This window comes from Saccoglossus kowalevskii, chromosome 18 (assembly GCF_978046115.1).
Source record: "Saccoglossus kowalevskii chromosome 18, keSacKowa6.1, whole genome shotgun sequence".
Classification (NCBI taxonomy): Eukaryota; Metazoa; Hemichordata; class Enteropneusta; family Harrimaniidae; genus Saccoglossus; species Saccoglossus kowalevskii.
In genome coordinates this window covers 23,832,193-23,857,079 of record NC_140658.1, presented here as the reverse complement: position 1 = coordinate 23,857,079, position 24,887 = coordinate 23,832,193, and the positions used below count along the sequence as shown (strand labels likewise).

At 36.2% G+C, this 24,887-nt stretch overlaps 1 protein-coding gene across 1 annotated transcript; it reads right to left on the bottom strand.

Annotated features, from left to right (window-relative positions):
* Positions 1-1,012: 1,012 nt before the first annotated feature.
* Positions 1,013-24,445, bottom strand: LOC146731938 (uncharacterized). Its single transcript, XM_085493009.1, has 8 exons — positions 24,358-24,445; positions 4,727-4,911; positions 3,705-3,808; positions 2,733-2,879; positions 2,382-2,494; positions 1,843-1,942; positions 1,316-1,332; positions 1,013-1,108 (listed from the first exon to the last, which is right to left on the bottom strand). The coding sequence occupies exons 3-8, from the start codon at positions 3,787-3,789 to the stop codon at positions 1,013-1,015; spliced, it is 558 nt and encodes a 185-aa protein (XP_085349135.1). The 5' UTR covers positions 3,790-3,808; positions 4,727-4,911; positions 24,358-24,445.
* Between the last annotated feature and the right edge of the window lie 442 nt (positions 24,446-24,887).

Here is a 24,887-nt window from a genome sequence, read left to right as displayed (position 1 = left end):
ATAAACGAACAAGAAACAGTTATTAACTTTAGCAATAATAAAGTACCCTGTGTCGTTTGCATCCGGTTTCAATGAGAAATTATTTATTGTTAAATCTGAATAAACAAATAACAAATTCATAACATCACCTCCACTCTTTTATTGGATCTCTTATATTCATGACATTCCTTGATAATGAACCAAATTGTGCATCCAATAGCAATCGCCTGAGAATAGAGTTACAATAGATTGTTAAGATAACATATTTATCTGATCTGGAAGTGATGCCAATGACTTTCATCGAATGCGCCATCTTCGAATTACAAAAAGAATTATGCGTTTCTTACCCATAGTAACACACGCAACAAGTCGAACGGAAATTCATAACATCCACGAGCATGAGGTTTTATCATTGCTAAATTCCACCACAACATAGCAAATATTATGTTGAAGATTAAATCTTTTATTGCTTCCCTCCTAAAAGAAACAATAAAACACTAGTTATTTTGATGATTCACAATTCAAATTCATTTATTATTATACATCTGTCACCGTAACGCCATAAGTTACAGCGTGCTGTAATTTTACGGGGTATTTTCATCCTGCCATATAAGGAAATGCGAATTCCAAATATGAAATGAATACACGCGTAAGCGTCCTCTAATAATAAAAACAAACATGGCTACCACCAGGGTTTGACTGGACTCCACAAAAAGAAGTTCGCTTGTTCTGTTCTAAACTTTTTGCATTCTCATAATGTATTCTTGAGGGAAAAGATGCGCGTCGGTAGATACTCCCGATGTACTCTCTTCGTTAAACCTTTAAGGTATTCTAATAACCTCTTATTATCCTGAAAAAAATTGCTGGGAACTCTGTCGTCGTACCGAACTTCTGCCATGCATACATTTGGGGAACGCCATCGTAAGAATGTGATGGTAATTTGAGGAGATATTATATAAATGACAGCCTAGCGTCTTCCACGGAGAATTTGGAGAACGCCGTAGTGAGAACATGGTGAAAACACAGTAAAGAATTACCAGGCAAACTTTTTCCACTTCCGTTTACTAATTTGTTTTATAACGGGATGATCGATGAGTTCAAAGAGATTATTATCAACAATAACTTGCAGCTGCAAAAAAAGAAATATGACATGTAATATCACAGTCTATTATATAATAACATATAATAACAAAGCCTGGTACCGCGATACAAAACATAGATTAGTAGAAAATGAGCTATTGATTAGGTTGTACCATTGTACACTAGTATGTGGTAAATAATGATCAAGTTATTATCAAATGTATAAGTCGAAACTAATAACTCAAATATTTCATACCGGGCTTCGTGCATAACCTGAAACGAAATCGAAAATATTTAGCTTGTTAATAACACCAACATCCAACATAACTTAATAAACCAATCAACACTGATTCGTACACATACAGTAGTGGAGTACAAAATTTCATTTAAAATATAGCTACTTGATAGCTACTTACAAATTACGAAACAACGAATGGTTTAGCGACGTTACCTTTTAGTCCACCCACTCGCCAAACTAAACCTCTATACATTCACAATACTGAATAGGTATTCCAATAGAAAATGATATAGTTTGGGTGAATTGAATCACTTAAAATTTAGTCACAAAGTTGGGACCCATTCTATGTTTGAACTTAATAGATAAATAGATTTTCATAGATTGTATTATTATTCCTTCGATATGCTAAAACCAGGACTATAAGACTATAAGACTATAAATTACACCCTAAAAATAAATACTAAAATAAAGTAACAAAACACAGAGATGTTATAGAGAATATATTGAAATGTTTTTTTAGTATGTAACTAAAAATTATCACTCACCTTTCTTATTTTTCCTTTCCGGTTCCAATATATCTAGCTGATATTTCTCACAACGTTTATCAGAATCCTTCACATACAGCTTGTCCAATGCACGTTTTGCCTACGTACATAACATTTCATCACGGTAAATTACAACGGTAAAAAAACTGAAAATAACGTATCTATCGCCACGCATAACGATATATATATATAGTCCTTACCAGTTTCAAAACAAATATTGGAAATTTGCTTTCATTGGCATTTGACATTTGACTACGCTGCCACTTAATTATTTGTAATCAGTGCGTGTGAAGCAAGATTTAATACGACAATAACATATAGTTTTAGACACTGTTTACAATTTGTCAAACACAATAACTGATAAATATCTAAGGAGCACAATGTCGGCTGCACATGACTAATATTTATTTCTATAAAGTTACGCTGTCGTGTGTTAGTATTCGAGTAATTGGTGTTAATGTACAAATTTAAATTGACTTAAGATTGGGCATCACTATAAGATAAATCTAAAAGAAAACTTAAAGACACAAATAGCTTACCATGTGTACCATATTCGCATTTAACATAAAAGTAATACATGACTCGTTGTTTTCATCAATTATGTCTACGTTGGCCCCACTGCTTAGCAGCAGCCTGCAAACCTTGGTGTGATCTGTGAAATAAAAAAAAAGAGTAGTTGCAAAAAAAATTCTCGTTATGCGAGTTTATTTTTTTTATTGCAACTGGGTACAAGAAATACAATTTATATCTACATAAAATGCACCAACTCAAAGCCAAAACAAATCAAAACGAAGAAATCAATTAGCTTATCCCTGCTGGTCACGATATTGAAGTATCCATGCCAATCACTTACCCACCCCTAGAGATAACTATTATACAGATCCACCTACTTTTAATGGCTGCAAGCATCAATGGTGTTCGACCATGTTTATCTTGCGCATCGATTTTTTCTGTTTTCAACAGTGTAATTATGTTGTCATATTCACCATTATATGCTGCCCGATGGAGTGAATCTGGTTCCTTATCTATATGGAATGCTATGTACATAGAAAACTGTTAAAATCAGGCGATTATCTACGACGTGACATTTTAAAATTACTCGTTGTAGTAAAAACAAAATGAAATTTCATACACATTTTGCGTCCATTGACATCTGCCCGTGTATGAAAATCAAAATCTATCAATATTTCAAATGACAATTGTGCATGAAACTAAAACGGCGCATGCAGTGATGCCTTTCGCAATTTTAATCCACCGTTCTATACAATTTCTTGTAGAGTTATTTATGTATTGCATTAATAAATGATACTGAATGCGAATTTAAATGGTATTAATGAACAAAATAGAAAATCCGTCGATTTGTTTCATTTGTAAATGAAAACAAATCATTGGTTGCATGTTTAACAAATCCACAACCATCTTCTATATGCGTTGTGTTGACTCACAAATGTAATGCATACATTTCAAAAACCTTTTCTCAGAGACGATATGCATACATTTCGAAATATTTTAGTTAGTATGATATCAGAATAATGTATTTGCCATTTATTACTTATTAATAAATTACCTGGATTGGTGAAAGCAGACTGGTACTGGCAGTCAACGAGGTCAGCAATGTTTACTATTGCCAGTATCGGTGTAATTGAATGGGTTTCATAAATAAGTACATTCAACATGTGTTATAATGCTTCTTTCTATTTGATTTAAAAAATTATATATTTTTTTTAAAGTTGACCTTACTTTTCAACTTTTAAAACTTGTCATCTAATGGGAGTTGAATTCAATGTGCGACATTACTCAACATAAGAAATGATTTACAACATCGTTAATGGTAGAGATTTATTTATTTATTATGTATTTACCTGACTGTATCTTTGTTTCGTTTTGTCTTTCTTCTTCCGGTTCGTTATTATCGTCATCCGGTGATACTTTACTACCTTTCATCATGCTGTTGCTTCTATTGATTCTAGAAAACAATTTCTTTTTGTGTTATAGTCATAGCAACGTGGTTAATCTACATAAATATAAACGGGAATATTGTAATGTTTAATATTTATTTATTGTTTACTTGTAGATGAGTTGACGGATGCGACATTGTGCGCAGATGACAGATTTGTAAATTACTGGTCTGACAGATGACTAAGAACCTGAATTTGATTTCAGGAAGGCTACTGTATGCCGATATTGTCTCGAATATTGTAAACAAATTATAACTACATCAACGCCTCAGTAATGATGGGGATTTATGTTAGTAAGGCATGGACTTTATCATCATTTATTATCATTGTTCTGTGTGACGTATGTGTATTTTCATTATTGTCTTTATCTAGATTGTAAATCGCGAATGCTGTATTAACCCCGATATGTTTATCAGATGAACTACCAGGAATTTTAGATCGACTTTTTACTCGACCGAGAAAAGCCGGAGATTGGTGTTGCGACAAATTGTATTTTATACATGTGTCAGGTGGGCAATTTAGATCACAATCGACACCTGAGCTTGGGTATCGGCTAATATTTCAACGCAAACGGGGTCACTCAACATTCGCACGCTAGCAGCAGCAAATATACTGTACAAATTGTATAACAATCGAAAAATTTAATGTTAAACTTTGTTATCGTCTCTTGCATTTGCGCTACCGAACACGTCCAACAATATTTATAGTTTCAGTAAGATAAATGTACTCCAAACAACATAAATGGGAAATATAAAACGCCAGGCGATTTATGGGAACAAATACGTTTCAGCAATCTTTGTACTCATTTATTTTAGCCCCGATTGAACCCCGAACAATGCTACAATTCCGAACCTGGAATAGACACATAGACAATGTTGGTGTTATATACACAGTAATGTAATCCATTTTATTTTAATACTACTCACCTCAAATTCGCACTTTATATGAAACAACGTAGGATCATCAGTTGCGTAAAGTCTGCGCGCATTCGACCATTGTGCCCCAGCCTGAATATGTTTTCTTGATACAGACACGTGCATTTAAAAAAATGTTTGTCTGTTGCCATAGTGAGAGCAGTCATAATACATGCTGATTGGCTATTACGGGGCACCTATGAATGCCAATAAAAACATTACATGGAGTAATATGCATTACTGCAGAAAATAGCAATGGAATTTAATATAACAAGACCATCAAGTAGATTAGGCTTTATGGTTTGCTTTGTGCTTTAACATTATCAACATTGCGTTTTACAATGTCAATTGCTGAAGGCCAATTCAAAAATAGATGGGCTTGGCATTTTACAAATATTGGGAATACGTGATAATATGATGATGCCCATTATTGATCATTATTGATTTTCAACAGCTAATCTATTATACATTAGTCGGTGAATACACGACCTATGGTCAAGCCCTCATAACACCTGCAGAGGAAGGAGGAACTGACCCGGACAAATGTTCCTGAAAAATGACTCTGAACATATTTTGCATTGGTCAAAGTAGCGTTACTTAAACTCGCGTATCTACAATAAGCGGGTATTGTTATGGTTGTCTAATTATGTATCTAATTAACTCATACATGTGAGCAAATCTTAGTATCCTTCTCTAATCACCAACATTTTTTCATAACCGTGTGTGTACACGAATTCAATCAAAGAGAAACAAGATCTTCCAACGTGATTATTATTCAAGGTCGTATGATCAAATGTCTAGTCGGTAAAGGGGCATTGCAAGTTGATACGTGTGCATATGATTTAATGATGTTATGTTTATTCAGACTGGAATGACGCATGTCAATCAAACTGACATGCACCATTTTATACTAAGATAGCATCCATTATAACATTATTTTTGCTTCTGTGAAGAAGAAACTCGCATACTGTGCATTCTGCTAAATAATGAATTATAGACTATGGGGTAAGATGATTTTTAAGCTCGTCTTGTTCTCTGCATCGTGTGACTACCTGAAATGTATTTAGAAATGGAGATTTACTTCTGTTATAATTATTGCAGTTCCCAGACTGGGAAGTGGGGCATTATTTAGTATTTTAATGAAAAAGCCATTGCTTTTTTCCAAAAATCGTCTGCTTCTTATGTCGCTAACTATCGGCGCACTCGATTGGCCTATCCAACCGCCCAAATTACAGATTACCGGGCAGCAGCCAATCAGAAACATTGTATCATTCGGCGCGGCTTCCGTGTTGTCGTCGCATATCTCAACACAGTGAACGTGAAACCATCATTTCCGTCTCGGAAAGTTCGCCTCATCGTAGGTGTTTTGTTCATTGTTCTGGCGTAATCGAAAATCTAAAACCTTTCACAGAGAAACGATGGAGCACAGTTTTAAACAGCGTTAACCCACAACACAAATGGAATAGCTGTACAACACGACAATGTTCCTGCCAAAACACCTCATGCTTTACCCATCCAGAGTAAGAAGAGGACAAGAGAAAGATATTTGCCTACACCTGCTGCAGCACTGGTGAGATTCAATGGCCAGAGGAAATCATCACCAGAGACATTTGCTGGTTCTGTGCCACTTGAGATGAGTCAGTACAATTATATTCTCCATTCTAACAAAGAAAAGGATGCAGCCTTCTATGTTGCTAAATCCTCACAGGAACGGCTGCTGCCATCATGGACAGGATTTAATCAACTGCTTTCATCCAATGTCCCTCATAAGGCAACAATAGCATACTTGCCAGTGATAGATACCAGCCCGACAGATTTTAACACTGTCCACACAGTACTACACCGAAGTCTGGAGATAGCACATCAGTTGAAACTTCCAGCCATTGTGATAGTGGTTGACCAGGCCATTTATTGCAAAGCACGAACGATTCGCTGGCAAGAACCTTTCAGGAGAAGATAGTCATTCGTCTCGGGTCTTTCCACACGACAATGACAGCTCTTGCTTGTATTGGAAAGCTATTTCAGGATGCAGGGTTGCAAGACATGCTTATTGAAGCAGGTGTAGTAGCTACAGGTTCGGTCACTGGTGTTGTGAATGGCCACAACTACAATAGAAGTATGAGATGTCACAAACTAATGGCTGAAGCACTTCATCGCTTGCACTGGCAGAGCTTCATGTGTACCTTTGAAGAAGAGAAGCAACACCAGTACAGGGAAGTGGTGTCATCTCTACAACAGTCATTTCCAAGTGAGTTCACCAACAAAATTCAAGGAGAGATGTTCCAAGTATTGATCAATGAGTATGAGAATTTCATTGAAAAAAGAAAGAAGGACGCTACATTCAACTTGTGGTCTCCATATCTTGACATGGTAGAAAATGTTCTCCTGTTCTTACGTGCCACTCGAGAAGGGAATTGGCCACTCCATCTGGCTTCGATCAGAGCCCTGCTTCCGTGGATGTTTGCATATGACAGGACAAATTATGTACGCTACCTGCCAGTTTATTGGATTGAGATGACCCAACTTCCTACCACCCATCATTACATTCATGATGAGGTGATGAAGGGTCACTTTGGAGTCCAACGCCAACACGATTAGGATTCGCACAGGTGGCATGCGACATGAGCATTGAACAGACAGTGAACAGGGACACAAAGGCAAGAGGAGGAGTAAAGGGATTTTCAAACAATCCAGGAGCTACCAAACGTTGGGTCAGAGGTCACCACGAAAGAGCCCTCATCACAAGTCAATGTGAAGAGATGGTAAGAGGCTGGTAAAAGCAAGAAGTGCTCAAAAAGAGAAGATCTAACAAAAAGCAGGATGACAAGGGACCAGCAAGATGTAGCCAACATCATGAGTACCATCAACAACATGACAAATCACTTTGTGGTAGATCGAGAGACAGATGCTGATGATCTTGTACACCTCTCTTAAGGAATTGTTGCACAAGTCAGTGTGCGCACAGATCTCCTAGTAGCAGGACATAAGTGGGATGAAGCATTCATCAACTTTGCCAAAACCAGACTACAAGGAAATACTGATCTTAACAAGACAATTAACAAGATGAAGCTTAAGACTTTTGCCAGTTCCAACAAGCCAAAATTCAACATGAAAGGGAAAGAAGTGGTACTGAAGAGTGCCCGTGAGTTACTAGCAAGGCTTATTATCATCGGTCGTGTGCATAAAGTTGATCAACGAAAGATGCTAAGTTACTCATTAAGCCCGTACCCTCCAGCCATTTGTAAACAAGAAGGATGTTTAGTCAAGAGCAACAAGGCTACCCTTCTTCACCAAGTGGAATCTAAAAGTTCACTAGAGTCACCCCCAACCTTGGATCCACCACAAGAGTATGTATGGGTCATTGATGGATGGCAAGTAAGGTGCCTGCTACCATAGAAGAGTTTGCCAAGCAAATTCTGAAGGATGCAGTGTGCCTTGCCAGAAGCACCAAATCTAATGTTGTCCACTTTGTTACTGACACATATCCATCTGTCAGCATAAAAGGTTCAAAAAGACAAAAAGCGTGCTGTAAGAGGGTCCCAGCGGATTGAGATTGCAAACCAGGATCAACTAGTTCCAATGCAATGGAAGAAATGTTTGGCAAATAGCTTTAACAAGCAACACTTTACCAAGTTTTTATGTGAGATGTGGTGTGCTTGTGGTGCAGCTGAATTCATGTATACCTCACTCATTCTAAACAATGCCACAAGTTATCGTGTTGTAGAGGTACCACTGTCAGTGAAGCAATTCCAGAGCTGTACACTACTCAAGAAGAGGCTGACACAAGGATGATGTTGCATGCAAAGTACATCAGCAACATGGGTATGAATGATATCATCATAAAGAGCCCAGATACAGATGTATTCATCATCAGCATTGCCGTGTCTGCCCAACTTGACGGTTCCACGTTGTATTTTCACACTGAAAAGCAAGATAAGGAGTGGACAATTGACTTGAAGGCGATACAGCATCATCTAGGAGATGACATCAGCAATGCAACCGTAGGCCTCCACAGATTTATGGGTAATGATTCCGTGAGTGCTGTCTATGGACGGGGAAAGACCAAACCTTTCTCACTGATGTCCAAGACTCCAAAGTTTATCAAGGCTTTTCAGGAGCTTGGAAAATCATTCACACTTACAGATGACTTGATTACTACTCTGGAGGAATTTGTTTGTAAGTTGTACGGAATGACCAAAATCATTTTGGTGAATGAAGCAAGATATGCTCTGTTTTCCATGACTACTAGGCAAGAAGACATCATGCCCCCAAACAAAGATGCCCTCATGAAACATATCCAGAGAGCCAATTATCAAACCGCTATTTAGAGACGTGCTTAGAAAGCCAGTTGAATGTTCCTTCACCAGTTGGTCAAGCTGGAAGCTGGTTAACGAAGGGCTTGGAATAAACTGGATGAATATGGAACCAGCTTAACAGAGCATTCTCGAACTGACTTCATGCAAGTGCAGAAAGTCGAAATGTAAAGTCCCAGGAGCAGATGATCAGTGTTGTGCATCTATGGGCCTTCCCTGTACGGAACTATGCGAGTGCAAGAACTGTGATAACATGATTACACTAGATGATGAGCCAATCATTGACAAAGTAGATGACGAGAACTTTGAAGAGGAGGACTTATTTCAAAATGTATAGGTGGGTAGCAGAAATTTTTGTATCTTTCCTGTATAGAAAAATAAACTTACTTAAATTTTTCCATAATTAATAACATGTATGCCACTGTGATTTATGCTTATTGATTTATCACACTTCCATGCATGTTTTGGTACAGGGAGGAAATTAAAAATTGACACAAATATTGTGTGACTTTAAAAGGCACATAAAAAGTGTTTTAATATTTACATCATAAAATTATCAGGTTTTATGCTGAGCAACCAGCTTAATGCTGAATACGTATTAACCAGTAAAAGTCTTTATGAAAGTTCATATCCTACTGAATCATGCATGCATCATGCAGTATATATTAAAACCAAACGTATGTTGTAAATAGTTTTTACTCTTAGTCTCTTTTTGTTTTTGTAACATAACGAGAATGACAGAGGCCTTACAGCTCTAAGTGGACTTCAACGTGCCCCATAATTTGAGAACCATGACACTTGACAGAAGCCCAACAGCACCCAGTAGACTACAACATGCCCCATGATAGCCAAACCCTAACTCTTCTCACTAGAATGAATTTTCCTTGAACATCGCTAGAGAAATGAATTTGTATGTAATTTAGTCACTTTGCTGAGTTGTCAAATTCTGTCAATTTAGGTCAAAAGATAAGTTTGTGAGTCACATGTATTTTGTTTTACACGTATGACCCCATACATGACCTTTGACCTTGTGACTCCAACATCATATCAGATTACTGTCATTTCTACTTTCAATCCAAGTTTGAAGTTGATCCATTAAACAGTTTCTCAGTTATTTGGAAAAAAGGCAATTTTCATGTATGTAATAACCTTGACCTTTGACCTTGTGACCCCAAAATCCTGTCGGGTCATCATCTCTCCTATATCCATATGGCTGGCGTTTGTTTAGCAATTTTGCGCCCTTTTGTGGAATGAACTTCACTCTCAATTCGTCACTCAATCAATATCAATGTTTTTAAAAGAAGTCTGACAACTCATCAACAGCTTCTCATTCAACTCCAATTTTAATCGTAAAGTTATTTTTAAAGTATTTTGAAAACTTTTTATTTTTATTTTAATGTGATTTATATTCATGTATTGTACAGCGGTGTATGACGCAGTGAACATCGCTTAAGAAAATGTTATTATTATTATTATATTTATTATTATATAGAATTCCTTGTTTTATACCACATTTGTTCCTCGATCATCAGAGCCATGGACAATTAATTTAACACGTGTCAAGGGATTTACCAAGGATACATCAGACGGTTTATTTGAAACTTTAAACACCAGCCAGTGCTGATATGGGCCAAGCATTTGCATTTTTTGGCGTGCATGCATTCATATGTCTGGAGATGTACTTCAATAGAGCAAATACGGTAACTTGATATGATTCGCGTTGAGTTGACTCAAAGCAATTAGTACCCACTATTTTCTTTTGTATAAATTCAGTGATACTTACTGTAGTTGAGACATTCGTATTTTAAATAAAGAAATGTTCCTTCTGTATGTTAAGGTGATTTTGATACGGATTACACAAATTGGGACTGGGGTTGCTTTGACAAAAAGTGGAAGTTGGTCAACAAAAACCAAGATGTAATCAGGTAGTGGTCCAAGTAAAATATACACAAGCATAGAAAATAGCAAATACTACCACATAAGGTCTCTAAACTAGAAATAATACGCACAAAGTTCCGTATCACATATACTTATTTGTTTGGCAACGACTGCTATAGTTTACATAGAGGCTACCCCACGTGCATGATCAAAATTACAATGATGGTGATATTATTTATGGTTAAAACCACCATGCATTGCGCAGATCTAAATACGTGCAAGTCACATGTCGTACAATCATTATGAATGAACTTACATGACCCACTGTAACAACGTTCTAGTGCCAACTGAAAACGAAAATTGGGAAAACGAGGATAGACAGCTTCCCAAATAGGGTACTACATATTGTGCTCTACTTTAATGACATTAGCTCAATACGGAGCATGTATAAAAAATGTTTGAGATAAAAAAATTGAGAAATTATATCGATCATTCTAACCATCCACTTAGCTACAATCTCACAATTAACTTACACATCCTTATAATCTTAGTTGCGTCACAGCTGCTAGAAAGTATTATATAAATGGCTATACAAATTACGTGAAAAGAAACTCGCCGGCATCACAAGCTCACAAGGTAAGTGGGAGGTGATTTGTGCATGAAATGTCATTGACACTGTATTGACCTCTCCGATGAAATACTAGTGCTCGAAAAAAAATATGATTTATGTGTCTATGTTAATTTAAATGTCTATAATCCCAAGCCACCTTAATCTGTGTTAGGGATACAAGCCAGCTTAGGTAGACATTATATCTATAGTGAGTCAATTTCCATTTTTTTTTTACTTTGCATAATGATTGGCAGCAGTGGTGAATATATATTTTAAATCACTGTGGGTTTGGCTATAGTGTTTGTCTCACCGACTGAAACGTTATTTTCCTGCCATGTATTAAGTATTGTCCTCATATAACCCAATGCGTGGGGTTATTTCATGCCCTGAATAATAACCCAAGCACATAAATTTACAATGTACATAAAAACTAGCTACTAAGTTTCAAATTGGTGAAATGTTATCTTATCAATTATATGTATATCTGTTTAGGTCAAATATATGGTATGTTGCTTTTATGTGGCGGCTGCACTAAGCTGTCTAGCTGAAAATAATAAATACACATTTATTATGCATCAAGCAATTCACTATACTGCAGGCTGAATAGAGAAATTTGACATTTCATTATGTTGGCATATCGAACTCATCACCCAGACGACATATGCATGACATCCCAGCTTCTTTGTTGTTATATCCCAGCTCTGAGGGCGATGTTTGGGGTCACACACTATTAGAAATGTTCTGGAATATTACGGTGGAATTGATCTGTGGAATTCCCAAAATGGTGAACCCATATGTCTTAACCTTGTGCCAAACTTTGAAGTCTACAGCAATTGAGCACTCTTTGGGTAAGCTGACTTATGGAAATCTTGGTGAACCTATTTGCTGAGAGGTGTCTTGGCTAGCAGTTAATATGCCGATAAACGGGTTAGCTCCGCCTCTGATTGAACGCCAACATAGACTTTGTTCCTATATCACTGGTGTACGATGCCATTTCGAGTGATTTACTGCATAACTAACCACTTATGACCACAATATTTATATCTGGACAGGTATTTGTGTCGACCTTCAACTGTGTACTAAGGTAACAGTAACTGTTGTTGAAACATTGTAATTAATAGTTTAGTTTTTCCATAGAGTACAATAAATAAAACTGAATATTTGTGTCTAGAATATTTTTCCGCTTCTATTATAACATGAGAGTTATCGCACCCTCGGTAATCCGCTTTTAACAGTGTAGCATAGTTATAACACTCTACGACGACCTCCAGTCACAATCCCATTCAAATTTGCTACTGACCAAATAAACAGGACATTTTAATGAATGGTCTATTATTTTCTCTCATACAGCTTATGAAAAAACAATATAATTCTAGTAAATGTGTTTGGGAAACCGCCAGTGTGGAAAATGTGCTGTAGGCAAGTTTTTAATTATTTCCAATTTCAATTGTTATAGTTATTTTGTAATTCGTCCATACAGAAAGGCTGCTATCAGCACCACCTACGCATGTAGAATGCGCCATCACAGGTCATGTTAGAATCGCGTTAAAACGCTTGTTTATGATAGGCATATACTGCTTTAGAGACTCATTGATGTAAGTCAACCATCTTTAGAACTTTTTTTAACATCTTTATTTTAGACATGTATGTTACATTGTGTTACTGAAAATATGTAATATTTCTACAGTCATTTATGTAGTGACATCGTTGCCTGATGGATACAAATAGTTTCACAGTTACTTTCACAGTGTCTGTATTGCTTTTATGTTATAGAATTCACAGTGTTTTAAATAAATCTGACGTAAACCGAAGCACTTGGAGGGGTGATTATTTGAGCATGGTTGACACTAGTATGGGTATATTAGACGCAGTTTGACCCTAGAACAGTGAATTATCGTAATAAATACTGCAGTAAATATGTTGATGTCTCCAGTGTACAGTGGCAGTAAACACAACAGATACTGATGTTTAGATAATGTGACCTCTACATGGTATGCTAGGCTGAACATGTGTACTGTATAGGTACACCAGTGTGAACAGAAACCATCTGTATATAATACCACACATAGATTATCAGGACGGTTAGTGGTAAACTCAGATGTTACTTGTGTGTACCGTTAATAACCCAAAGAACTCAGAAACATTGTGAATGTACTCTTATGAACAGAACTGGCAGAATATAGTATAGTCCAACTCGATGGAATAGATATGACAGAATATGGTGACAATAAAACTTAAGTATATTCCGAACAGTATGATGAACAAGATAACAAAAATAAGCAGAAAGGTGATTCTGTCGATGAACGTAGATATAAAGTACGCCATCAACGCTAAAGAAAGCTAACACCTAAAGCACTAGCAAATGCCATCAGTGATTGCGAAAAAAACTTGTTAGCTATCTGGAGTATTCAAACCACACGAAGCGAATCCACATTTTTATGAATGACCTAGGTGCCCTTGCCTACCAGTATGAATGCACATACGTAGATGTAATGAACCTATATGACCAAGACCATTCAGAGGAAGCACGCAAAGACGCAGATTATACAGAACCACGTTTCCATATAACATAAACAACTTATTGAAATGGAAATAGTGGCAAGGCAGAGAACTCCAAGAATTAAACTCGAACCTCAACTCGGTCTTGTCAAGGGCATCGTCAAGGTTAAGCACCACCCGCACACAAGCATTTGCTGATGTAGAGGCGGCAGCACAGGAGGCTGAGTATGAAATAACCATAGCAAAACAGCAAGCGGAGCAAGCAGTTATGGAAGCCAGTTTCAGAGCCAATTTGAAAATACTAGAAGCAAAGAAAAAGGCAGCAGTCACACAGGCAAGCGCAGAAGCATTTCAGAAAGTAGTGGAAAAAGGAGCAACACAACATATGTTCACATTACCTCGGGAGACATCCAATGATCATGCCTTACGTTTTAGTACATCTAACGAACATAACCTCAAACCTCAAGCTTCACCATATTTCAACCAACAACTAAGACCTCCATCACCAACTACACTTACCGGGTATGATACAATTTCTCCACTCCAAACAGCCATGGGATGCAAGTATGGTACAGAATAACATATCACAACAGCAATTCAGAACAGCAGGCGAAATTGCTCTCACACCTTCCCAGTGAATACATCAAAATATTAGCTCGTCAACGCCTACCAGTTCAAGAACCTGAGGTGTATGGTGGTGATCCTAACATGTTTCTGACTTGACGAAAAACCTTTGAATATATGGTCCAGACGGCGTGTGTGCCAACAACTGAAAAACTGTCTCTTCTCAGTACAGTAAATACACCAAAGGATAACCTAAGATCTCAGTAGACAGATTTAGAAGAACTTGTTGTTCTCAGCATATTGAACACACCACATGTTCTGAACCCCATAGTTGAAAAACTACTAGAGTTCATCCTGAACAAATGTAGAGAGAAGATATCCTGTTACAAGCAAAGCAATGGGACATTCCCATCATCCTCTTTCTATGCAGACACAGAACGACACAGATGTCCATGTCTATGTTACAAAAACGCTAGACAACGAAAAGCAGTGTGATTACCATCAGAAGACAAACGCTTCTTAGACTACATGCAAAACGGTACCCACATCAACAGAAAGGGCAATTTAGATACGATCCAAGTAGACTACCACACAACTATCGGACAAAATTGTGTCGCTTCAAAAATCTTCTGAAGCAGCTAGAACGAAAACCAGATATGATGGAATGATACCTCCAATTCATGGAGAAGGTAATAGAACGTCAACACGCCAGTCCTGTCCCTGATACAGAATTAGCTCCTGACAACGCTTGGTATTTACTTCACTTTGGGGTATACCACTCTAGGAAAGTTCAGATCAGAGTAGTGTTCGGCTCCAGTGAAGGTGTAATTGAACTTCCCTGAACGATGCATTGCTTTAAGGGCCAGACCAGATGAACAGTCTCATTGGTGCCTTGTTGAGGTGTTCCGTAGTAGTTATGGGTGACATAGAACAGATGTTTCTTAGTCATCACTACAATTTGAAAAACATGTTCATCTTGTCCCGGTTCGGTTTTTTTTTACATTCTGCCAATGTATTTCTATATAATCAAAATGGTTATTTCTCAACAAATTGTTCTCCATTTCTGGCTGATTAATTGTTTAGGTTTTTTACAGAAATTAGAAAAAACAAAGGGAGCCAAATCCGTCAGTTCCGCATTTCGTTAAATTTGTGATAGTGTACTTTTGATGTACTTAACAATTCTAAATTTAGTGTATAAATACCAATGATATATCTAGTTGAGTTTGAGATTAAGAAGAGTACTGAATCTGTTTCCTCTGCTCCATACTTATATATATGCTTCCCACACTCTCCTGTCTTTAAGTTATATATTGCCCAGCTGATTTGATATGCCAGGACATGCGGTACATATGCAGTCTCTTTAAACGACTATTGTAGAGAACTACTGGCCTGAACATACAAACAAGTTAGCAGATATAATGAGCCTGAGATTGAATACGATAAAACTGTTACAAAGACGTTCTCAGATGGCATCAATTTTTAATTGTCTGTTTTAAATATCTGGTTTCATAGATGAATCACTTGTTTATGACTCGGAATTATATATGGCATGTACCACATGTGAAGCAGAAAGTAATCACTCTTTTCTTGAGCATGTAGTTCATATATCTTTCTCCTACTGAATTGACCATTTAGTGTACTGCAATCGTTAACTGATTTGTTTTCTTCTTGTGGATTGTTTCGTTGTAAATTTCTACATAATGTCTGCTGTTCAAGACTAAGGTTTGAGTATGTTATATCCACTTAAATAACGACGTTCGTCGAATGTAAACGCTAAATGCATACTCTGACAAGCTGGCATTTACGTAAGTAGTATAGCAATTTTAACAGCTCGATAATCGCTGGTATGTACTTTGTGTGAGGTTCGGTCAAACCCTGGGGTCAGCAATGTTACGCTCACGCACGTAATCGTTCCTTATTTGGAATTTACGTTTTCTAATATGTAGGATGAAAATGCCAGTGCAATATCGCACAATTACGACACGCTGTAACTTTTGGCGTAACAGTGACAGATTTTTAATTATACATAATAATCTATTATTATATATTCAAGGCACAACTACTTGATTACTGGCAGTACTATGATCTATGCGCATAGTATTATATCTTCTCTTACTAATTCAGTGTTTGAACATTATTTATTTATTTGAATTGTAATCAGGCAATCGTTGTCAGTTGTTAATTTACATTACAATTTCAGTCAAAAACTGGTCCCGATTTGTAAATAATGTGATACTATTTGTCCCAACAATTAGGAATTCATATTGTATACGTACTCTATGTTACTTCTCTTGCTTTTTGTTTTTGCTTTTAAATTCCAATGGTTTATCTTGTCGTATCAACCTTTATATAGGACATTTACGCTTCATGACAAAGTGGGTCATCGGCTTGCCATTGAGGGACATTCGATATTATTGACAAAAGATAACTTTAGTTGACTCAGCCGTGATAAAAAAAAAACATATCCATATTTCGGTATGCTCGTTCTGGGTCTAGATGCAGTTTACGAGCAGATTTCAACAGACTGGCATAATATAATGTGATATAATATAATTCATTCAAAACCGCCGATACTTGGCAATCCAATTTCCGGTTCGCAATATTGAGTTATTTCTGTGTAATCTAAAACAATTGCAAAGTGAGCATACTGGTACAAGCTGACATTATCCCATAAACATACTATAGTTATTATTTAAAACACGTTCGCTTATTCACAGCTGATATTGATTGTAACAAGTAAAAGGCGCGTAGTTTTTGTTCCCGTGTGATATAACAGGTTTATCACTTTCTTGTTCAATTTGTCCGACTATAAGATGTATCTAACGATCATTGTAGTGGTGATGATGCTGTGTAGCACCACTGTTAAAGGAGCATCGGTTCATGTATGTATTATTTTTACGACACTTTATACAAAATGATACTTGTCCCTTTTAATTCAATAACATGACGCATATGTAAAAGCAGTCCCCTCATTCGTGTTCTCCTTGTCACATAACTTGATTATCTTGTTATATATTTACTACCGTACATCGTTGGGAACGGCGAGCCTCGGGCACACAGTCATGGACAAGCTAGAAAGGGTTAAAGTTATGGTACATAATATATTATGCCACGTATTGCATGTAGTTACCATGTCAGCAAATAATCTGACCCATTGATTACAGTGGTATTATATGCACTGCTTGTAGAATATTCAAAATAATATAGTTTTAAATCATTGAGATATATAGTGATTCTGTATGATGTTAACGGTTTTGTATGGGATATAACGTACTGGCGTAGCCAACATAGATGAGTTGGTCAGTGTTTCTATTTTGTGTAGTCGATTTAAATTGATAGGTGACAGTGTAGGTCGCATACAGTGAATCGAATGAATACATCTACAACTGTAATGTGCAACTGTGGCGTTGTAATTCCCAAGTCTGAGTGATTGTCGTTGAAGTCAATAGCCTGTATTGCAGCTACTGTGTCAAACTATATTAACAACTTAGTCTACTGTCTACCAATTCTTAAAAGACAATACAATTAATGAAGGGTAATTTTGGCGTTACGTGGTTAACTCTAGTTAGGTATCTATATCTAATAGATTGTTTAATACTTATCATTGTGAACTACAGGGCCTAAGGGTTATTGGTAACAAGTCTTCCATTAGTAGTTAGTGTAGTGAGTCAGGTCAGGGAATTAATATTAATACCGGTAGTACCCAGTCCTAATTATAGGTAACAAATGACTCATTGGTCATTAGTGCAGTGAGTTAGGTCAGGTTCTCTGGGATTAATAAAACCCAGTACTCATTAACAAATGCCAGAACAGAGCCTCAGGGATTAATAATACCCAGTATTAGTATATTAAAGTAACAAAAGTCTGATTTGTACATGAAGTTAGTGCAGTGAGTTAGGTCAGGTTCTGTAGGTATAATAATGCCCAGTCCTAGATATAGGTAACAAAGGTCCCATTGCTAGTTAGTGCAGTGAGTTAGGTCAGGTTCCCTGGGTATAATAATGCCCAGTCCTAGATAAAGTTAACGAAAGTCCCATTGCTAGTTAGTGCAGCGAGTCAGGTCAGGTTCCCTGGGTATAATAATGCCTAGTCCTAGATATAGATAACAAAAGTCCCATTGCTAGTTAATGCAGTGAGTTAGGTCAGGTTCCCTGGGTATAATAATGCCTAGTCCTGGATATAGGTAACAAAAGTCCCATTGGTAGTTAGTGCAGTGAGTCAGGACAGGTTCCCTGGGTATAATAATGCCCAGTCCAAGATATAGTTAACAAAAGTCCCATTGCTAGTTAGTGCAGTGAGTCAGATCAGATTCCCTCGGTATAATAATGTTCAGACCTAGATATAGGTAACACAAGTTTCATTGCTAGTTAGTACAGTGAGTTAGGTCAGGTTCTCTGGGATTAATAATAAGTAACAACAGTTTCATTGCTAGTTAGTGCAGTGAGTTAGGTCAGGTTCTCTGGGATTAATAATACCCAGTATTAGTTATAAGTAACAAAAGTTTCATTGCTAGTTAGTGCAGTGAGTCAAGTCAAGTCCTCTGAAACAAATATACCCAGTTCTAGTTATAGGTAACCTGTGTCCCATTGGTCATCAGTGCAATGGTTATGGCCATGGCCTCAGGATTAATACATGTAAAACCTATTTCTAGTTATAGATAACAAATGTCTCAATGCTTGTTAGTGCAGTGATTCAGGTCAGGGCCTCAGGATTAATAAAATCCAGTCCAAGTTCAGTGTTCTCCCCAGACCCCATGTCAAACACTGTATCTAATTTGCATAATTTTCTCATTGAATATTGTGATACATAACTGTGTTAGTATAAAATTAGTTAACAATCTATCTACAATTAATTAAAGACGAGACAGTCTGATATTTTATATCATTTTACTCCATTGTCTTTTATGTATTTATCAAGTCAAATAAAGTTTGAAATAGAACAGCAAAACAAGCAGCCTATCGACTGAGATAGCTCCGCTGTTAGCAAGGCACATTTCAATTAAAGAACTGAGGATATCATATAAGAAAATGAACAATATGTATAGTATGTATAGCAATCGGACTTGCTGTTTCAACAAGAATTCAAAAATATCACTTTTTGCTAAAAATGACAAAAATATTCATCAAAATTGGATAATTCAAGATATCATCATGAAATGAACAAATCTGAGGGAGGTTTGCCGGAGGTACATATATGTATAGTATCAAAGCAATCAGACTTGCGGTTTTTAACAAGAAGTCGAAAATATCACTTTTTACCAAAAACTACAAAAATATTCATCAAAACTAGAGAATTAAAGATATCATCACAAAATGAACAAATCTGAGAGAGGTCCACGTGTAGTACCTATATATGTAATATCAAAGCAATCGGACTTGCGGTTTTTAACAAGAAGTCAAAAATATTACTTTTTACCAAAAATATTCACCAAAATTAGAGAATTTAAGATATCATTATGAAATGGACAAATCTGAGAGAGATCCACATATAGTACCTATATACGTAATATCAAAGCAATCAGACTTGCGGTTTTTAACAAGAAGTCGAAAATATCACCTTTTATCAAAAATTACAAAAATATTGACCAAAATTAGAAAATTAAAGATATCATCACAAAATGAACAAATCTGAGAGAGGTCCGTATGTAGTACCTATATATGTAATATCAAAGCAATCGGACTTGCGGTTTTTAACAAGAAGTCAAAAATATCACTTTTTACCAAAAATGACAAAATTATTCACCAAAATTAGAGAATTTAAGATATCATTATGAAATGAACAAATCTGAGAGAGATCCATATGTAGTACCTATATATGTAATATCAAAGCAATCAGACAGCGTTTTTTAACAAGAAGTCGAAAATATCACATTTTACCAAAAATGACAAAAATATTCACCAAAATTAGAGAATTTAAGATATTATTATGAAATGAACAAATCTGAGAAAGGTCCACATATAGTACCTATATATGTAATATCAAAGCAATCGGACTAGAGGTTTTTAACAAGAAGTCGAAAATATCACTTTTTACCAAAAATGACAAAAATATTCACCAAAATTAGAAAATTTGAGGTTTTGACACTCTGCTATGCACCGTTCCACTAATGCCTAGCTGTGTCGACTTTGTCGACAGGGGAGCTAAAAAGCAATAGAAATAGTTAATATGTTATAGCCAGTCAGTAAATATATTGTTATCCATGGAGATAACTGTTTATCATTATTTTGTGTGCAACAAGTACAGTCAGTTTTAGTGCCCATGTCACTGTCGGTTCATGAGACATCAGGGCAAACATTTTTTTTTGTGAGATTGCGAGTTATCAAAATAGGATGAAAATAATAAATCAATAATGACAAAATTTCAAACTAAAGTCAACGATTTTTCATTGATCTATACCTTAAGTGTAATGCTATGATCACCCTAACCTTGTCAGCTGAACCGTAACATTCTTGCATTGAACAGATTTAGAATGTTTTGTTAATTAAAATCAGGGTTTTTTCTTGAAAAAAAACTGCAAGAGAGAGCACTGCAATTCAGCGGCACCACCATGTAGGAGAGATGGGGTTTTCCCTATCAGGGTGTGGAACATTCTCTGGCTTCCTTGGGGCCAAAATTACTGTCAGACAGGTCAAAGTTGAAGACTGAAGCCACTTGTGATCCCTTGTCATTCAGAAATTTGTGGTTGCCAGAAAATTTGCCCCTAGGGTAAGGGGCACATGACCATGGCATGAGGGCGATGCGCCCCTGTTTCTTGTTTAAAAAAAATCCTGAAAATGATTCATTGGCGATTATCTTAGAACCACTAATAAACAGACTGGCAATCCAGGTATTTCTTTTGATCTAACGTGTGTCTCGAGTTAATGTTTTAATCTTAGAAAGAACTGGGGATGATAAAAAAAAATGTCCACAAAGTCATGTGATAACATATGACTTTGTGAGGAACTATCAATGGTGTTTCAACAGGAAGTGATGCAAAAGGTCAGACCGAAGTTTCATATTTTATCTTACATTTTGCCCTGATGTATCATATTTTCAAGAGTTTTTTAATACATGATCGGCGAAATACTGTAACATAATACCAGCTCTGTTGTAGACATGGTGACGTCCTATCCTAGAAAAATCGACTAACTATCAGAAAAAATGTTACGGTAAAAGTTGTTCATTTTTCTTTATTATACATTCAAGAACATTACTATAAAGATGGTTTATACATTCAAATAATCATTACTTTCCTAAAATATGGTCAATTTTGGCTATAAAATATATTATTTGGCAACTCAACTTAAAACTCAATGTGTGTACTTGCCATTCGGCAAAATTTGGCAAAGCATGAGCCACCAGCGTAGCCAAGACACACATTCGTTGGGCAGATTGACACCTCCAAACAACAGTGTTGCCAGTCAGTTTTTTTCTTTGGCGATCTCGCCTGCAGTTGAATAATGTTTGATTCGATTTATGTACAGTTTTATTTTCAATGGGACTTAATTTCATTTTTTTTTTTTTTGAATTAAAGCAAAAACTGCAAATAACAGCAGTGTACCAAATCAGTATATTTTCCAGACGTATGCAGCATTTGTGATTTGTGAGACTTGTTTTGTCACATTGTTGCTGTTGCAATGGGCAAATTATTAATATTCTAGTATTTGATTTGGATTTAGAGGGGCTACACCCTTGAAAGAACTTATCACAGGGTCACAACACTACCATGATGCTTTAGAGGTCTGGGGAGAACACTGTTGTTATAAATGTAGGTAAAAATGTCCAATTTGTTGTTAGTGCAGTGAGTCAGGTTAGGTTCTAGGGGAATAATAATACCTTATTATTAGTTTTATAGGTAGTGCAGTGAGTCGGGTCAGGTCGTCTTCGATTACCAGGTAATAATACCTAGTCCTACCGGTCACTGGTAGTGGTTGTCGCATCAGACTCATGATTTGTAGACCCAAGTTCAAATCCTACTAAGGCTGAACACGGAAAGCCCAATTCCACTGGCCAAGATTTATTCACTAACGAATGCGACTTTGGGGGAACTTTGATTAAGGTCTGCCAGGATAGCGCATTAAATTGCCATTTGATAGGAAAATGGCCGCACAGCCCTGTCATGTACCGTAGTCCCAAACTTGAATATGACTTCTGTGGTAAAAATGCACTATGTGTCAGCACTTGCAATTTGCACATAAAAAAAGTCAGGATAGTCAAGAGTGACATTCAATGTCCGGAACTGTTGCCTGGCACAAAAAAAAATATTAAAAATAATAATAATACCTAGTCCTAATTATGAGTAACAAATGTCTTATTGGTTGTTAGTGCAGTGAGTCAGGTTAGGTTATAAGGGAATAATTATACCTTATTATTTGTTTCATAGTTAAGGCAGTGATTCATAATATCCAGTTGTAGTTATACAAATATAGGGAAGAAATGTGTTAACTCCATATTTGATTTTGCAAAAAGTTGTGGGATAGAAAATTGAACTGTATAGGGCATTTGGGGGGCTCACATCTTTTCCATAGAGCCCTCCGTTAAAATAAGCTTTTTACATCTCCTGTTTTCAAGCAATGTGCAAGTTATTTTTAAAAATGTTATGGTTATATTGTTCAGTTTAATTTTCAATCCCACAATTCCAATATCGAAATCCAATCCAATATTGAGTTAACACATTTCTTCTCTATAGGAAGCCATTGTCCCATTGATCATCAGTGCAGTGAGTCAGGCCAAGGTAGTTAGATACCAATAGATTGAATGGTAAACTTTTGATTTTCAAAGGATTTTTTTAGTAATATTTTTTATTCACTTATGGTATATGTATAAATGATAGTTTAAACATTCATCTATCACAGCAAGTATTTGGAAATGAAATTAAGAAAGCATTTCTGCGAATTCATGGCGTCCCAAAATTCAGTAGGAATTCCAAGTGGTTACTCACATTCTGGAGCTGCATTTATATCCACAATGCAGCAATAATAAAGATGGTTTTTGTATTGTAAAACTTATTAAACAAATTAAAATGTAATACAAAGATTGAAATAACCATGAATGGTTTTTATTAGTGAGATTAATAACAAAATTTTATGTCTTTTCTAACTGACTACAGTATTGCCTAGGCTGTTTTATTGACTATTGACACACCTTTGTCATTTACAGAATTGTATAATATATTATACAAATTGTTCTATCTCGTCATGTTATAGAGAAAAAATACGATAAAATAAGAAAGTGACCAACATGTTTTATACAAGAATACCATTCAGGTTATGAATATAAATTACTAACATCAAGACCTCATTAATTACTTAAATCTTGCATATTAAAACATTTTAATTTCAAGAAAATAAATAGCTGCTAAAATATGGATTTTCCAGAATGGATGCTACAACTTGACAACACCAGCGAATTCGGGAAAGTCGTCATATACGGAATATTTTACAGAAATGCATCACAAATGGAAGAAACACAAACGGAAAAATAGCATATCGCTCGGTGGCTCTGTTGTTGTCCGCCTGCTCAACGTCCGCATATAGATTATTTAAATTCAAGCTGGACATGTACATGAAGTTTAAACTATCACTTTCTGGATCAGATGAACTATATACATGTCTATAAATTACTGTTTTGAGAAATCGATGCACATTCAAAATTGGAATTGAACACAACATGATGATGATGATAAAATCAAATGGACGACTCAAGACGCCACAGCAGTCTGAGCAGGCACACTAAACAAGTCATAGTGCGATAGCTAGCAAGTAAATATCAATATTAGTATTGACTCGTCATATACTTACCTAGCAGCTTCGCCGAACAGTTTCGATGCACTAATACCATTTCAATCGGCGACGGATATGCTATGCAATTGATTTTTAAAAGTACGACAGTTGAATTTAGCTCCGTGATATGGCTGTTAGGACAGCTGATTGTAATACCCCCTAAGTTAGCGTCACTGTGTCTGTGTCAAAATGATGACAATTCGGTCGGAAAAGATGCGCAAGCAAAGAAAAACTTAAATTAAACATAACAAATTACTCCAAATTATACACAAACTGTCCAGAATTATTTAGAATTATAAGATTTATTGATTTGTGAAGAAAAATAATAGCAAAAAGCAAGAGAACGTTGGTTTTAATTTTCCCGGGTACCAAAATAGTGGCAAATACCAAAATAGTGGCTTAACACACGTACATATGCCTTGTCTCAACGCAGCCCGAATCAAGGACTGTGCACGCCATCACTATATTACTTTGTTTAGCATAACTGAGCATTATCAGCCAATATACCCGTAATTCATATGCAAATTTTGTATGTGGACCAATCAAAT

What these genes read in the sequence shown, in the direction of transcription:
- LOC146731938 (XM_085493009.1), bottom strand. Translation starts at nt 3,789, where the DNA reads ATGATGAAAGGTAGTAAAGTATCACCGGATGACGATAATAACGAACCG. An exon ending in GATGCTTGCAGCCATTAAAA is followed by an intron (nt 2,495 to 2,732) that starts GTAGGTGGATCT and finishes TTTATTTCACAG; the next exon opens with ATCACACCAAGGTTTGCAGG. An exon ending in ATGCGAATATGGTACACATG is followed by an intron (nt 1,943 to 2,381) that starts GTAAGCTATTTG and finishes TTATGTACGTAG; the next exon opens with GCAAAACGTGCATTGGACAA.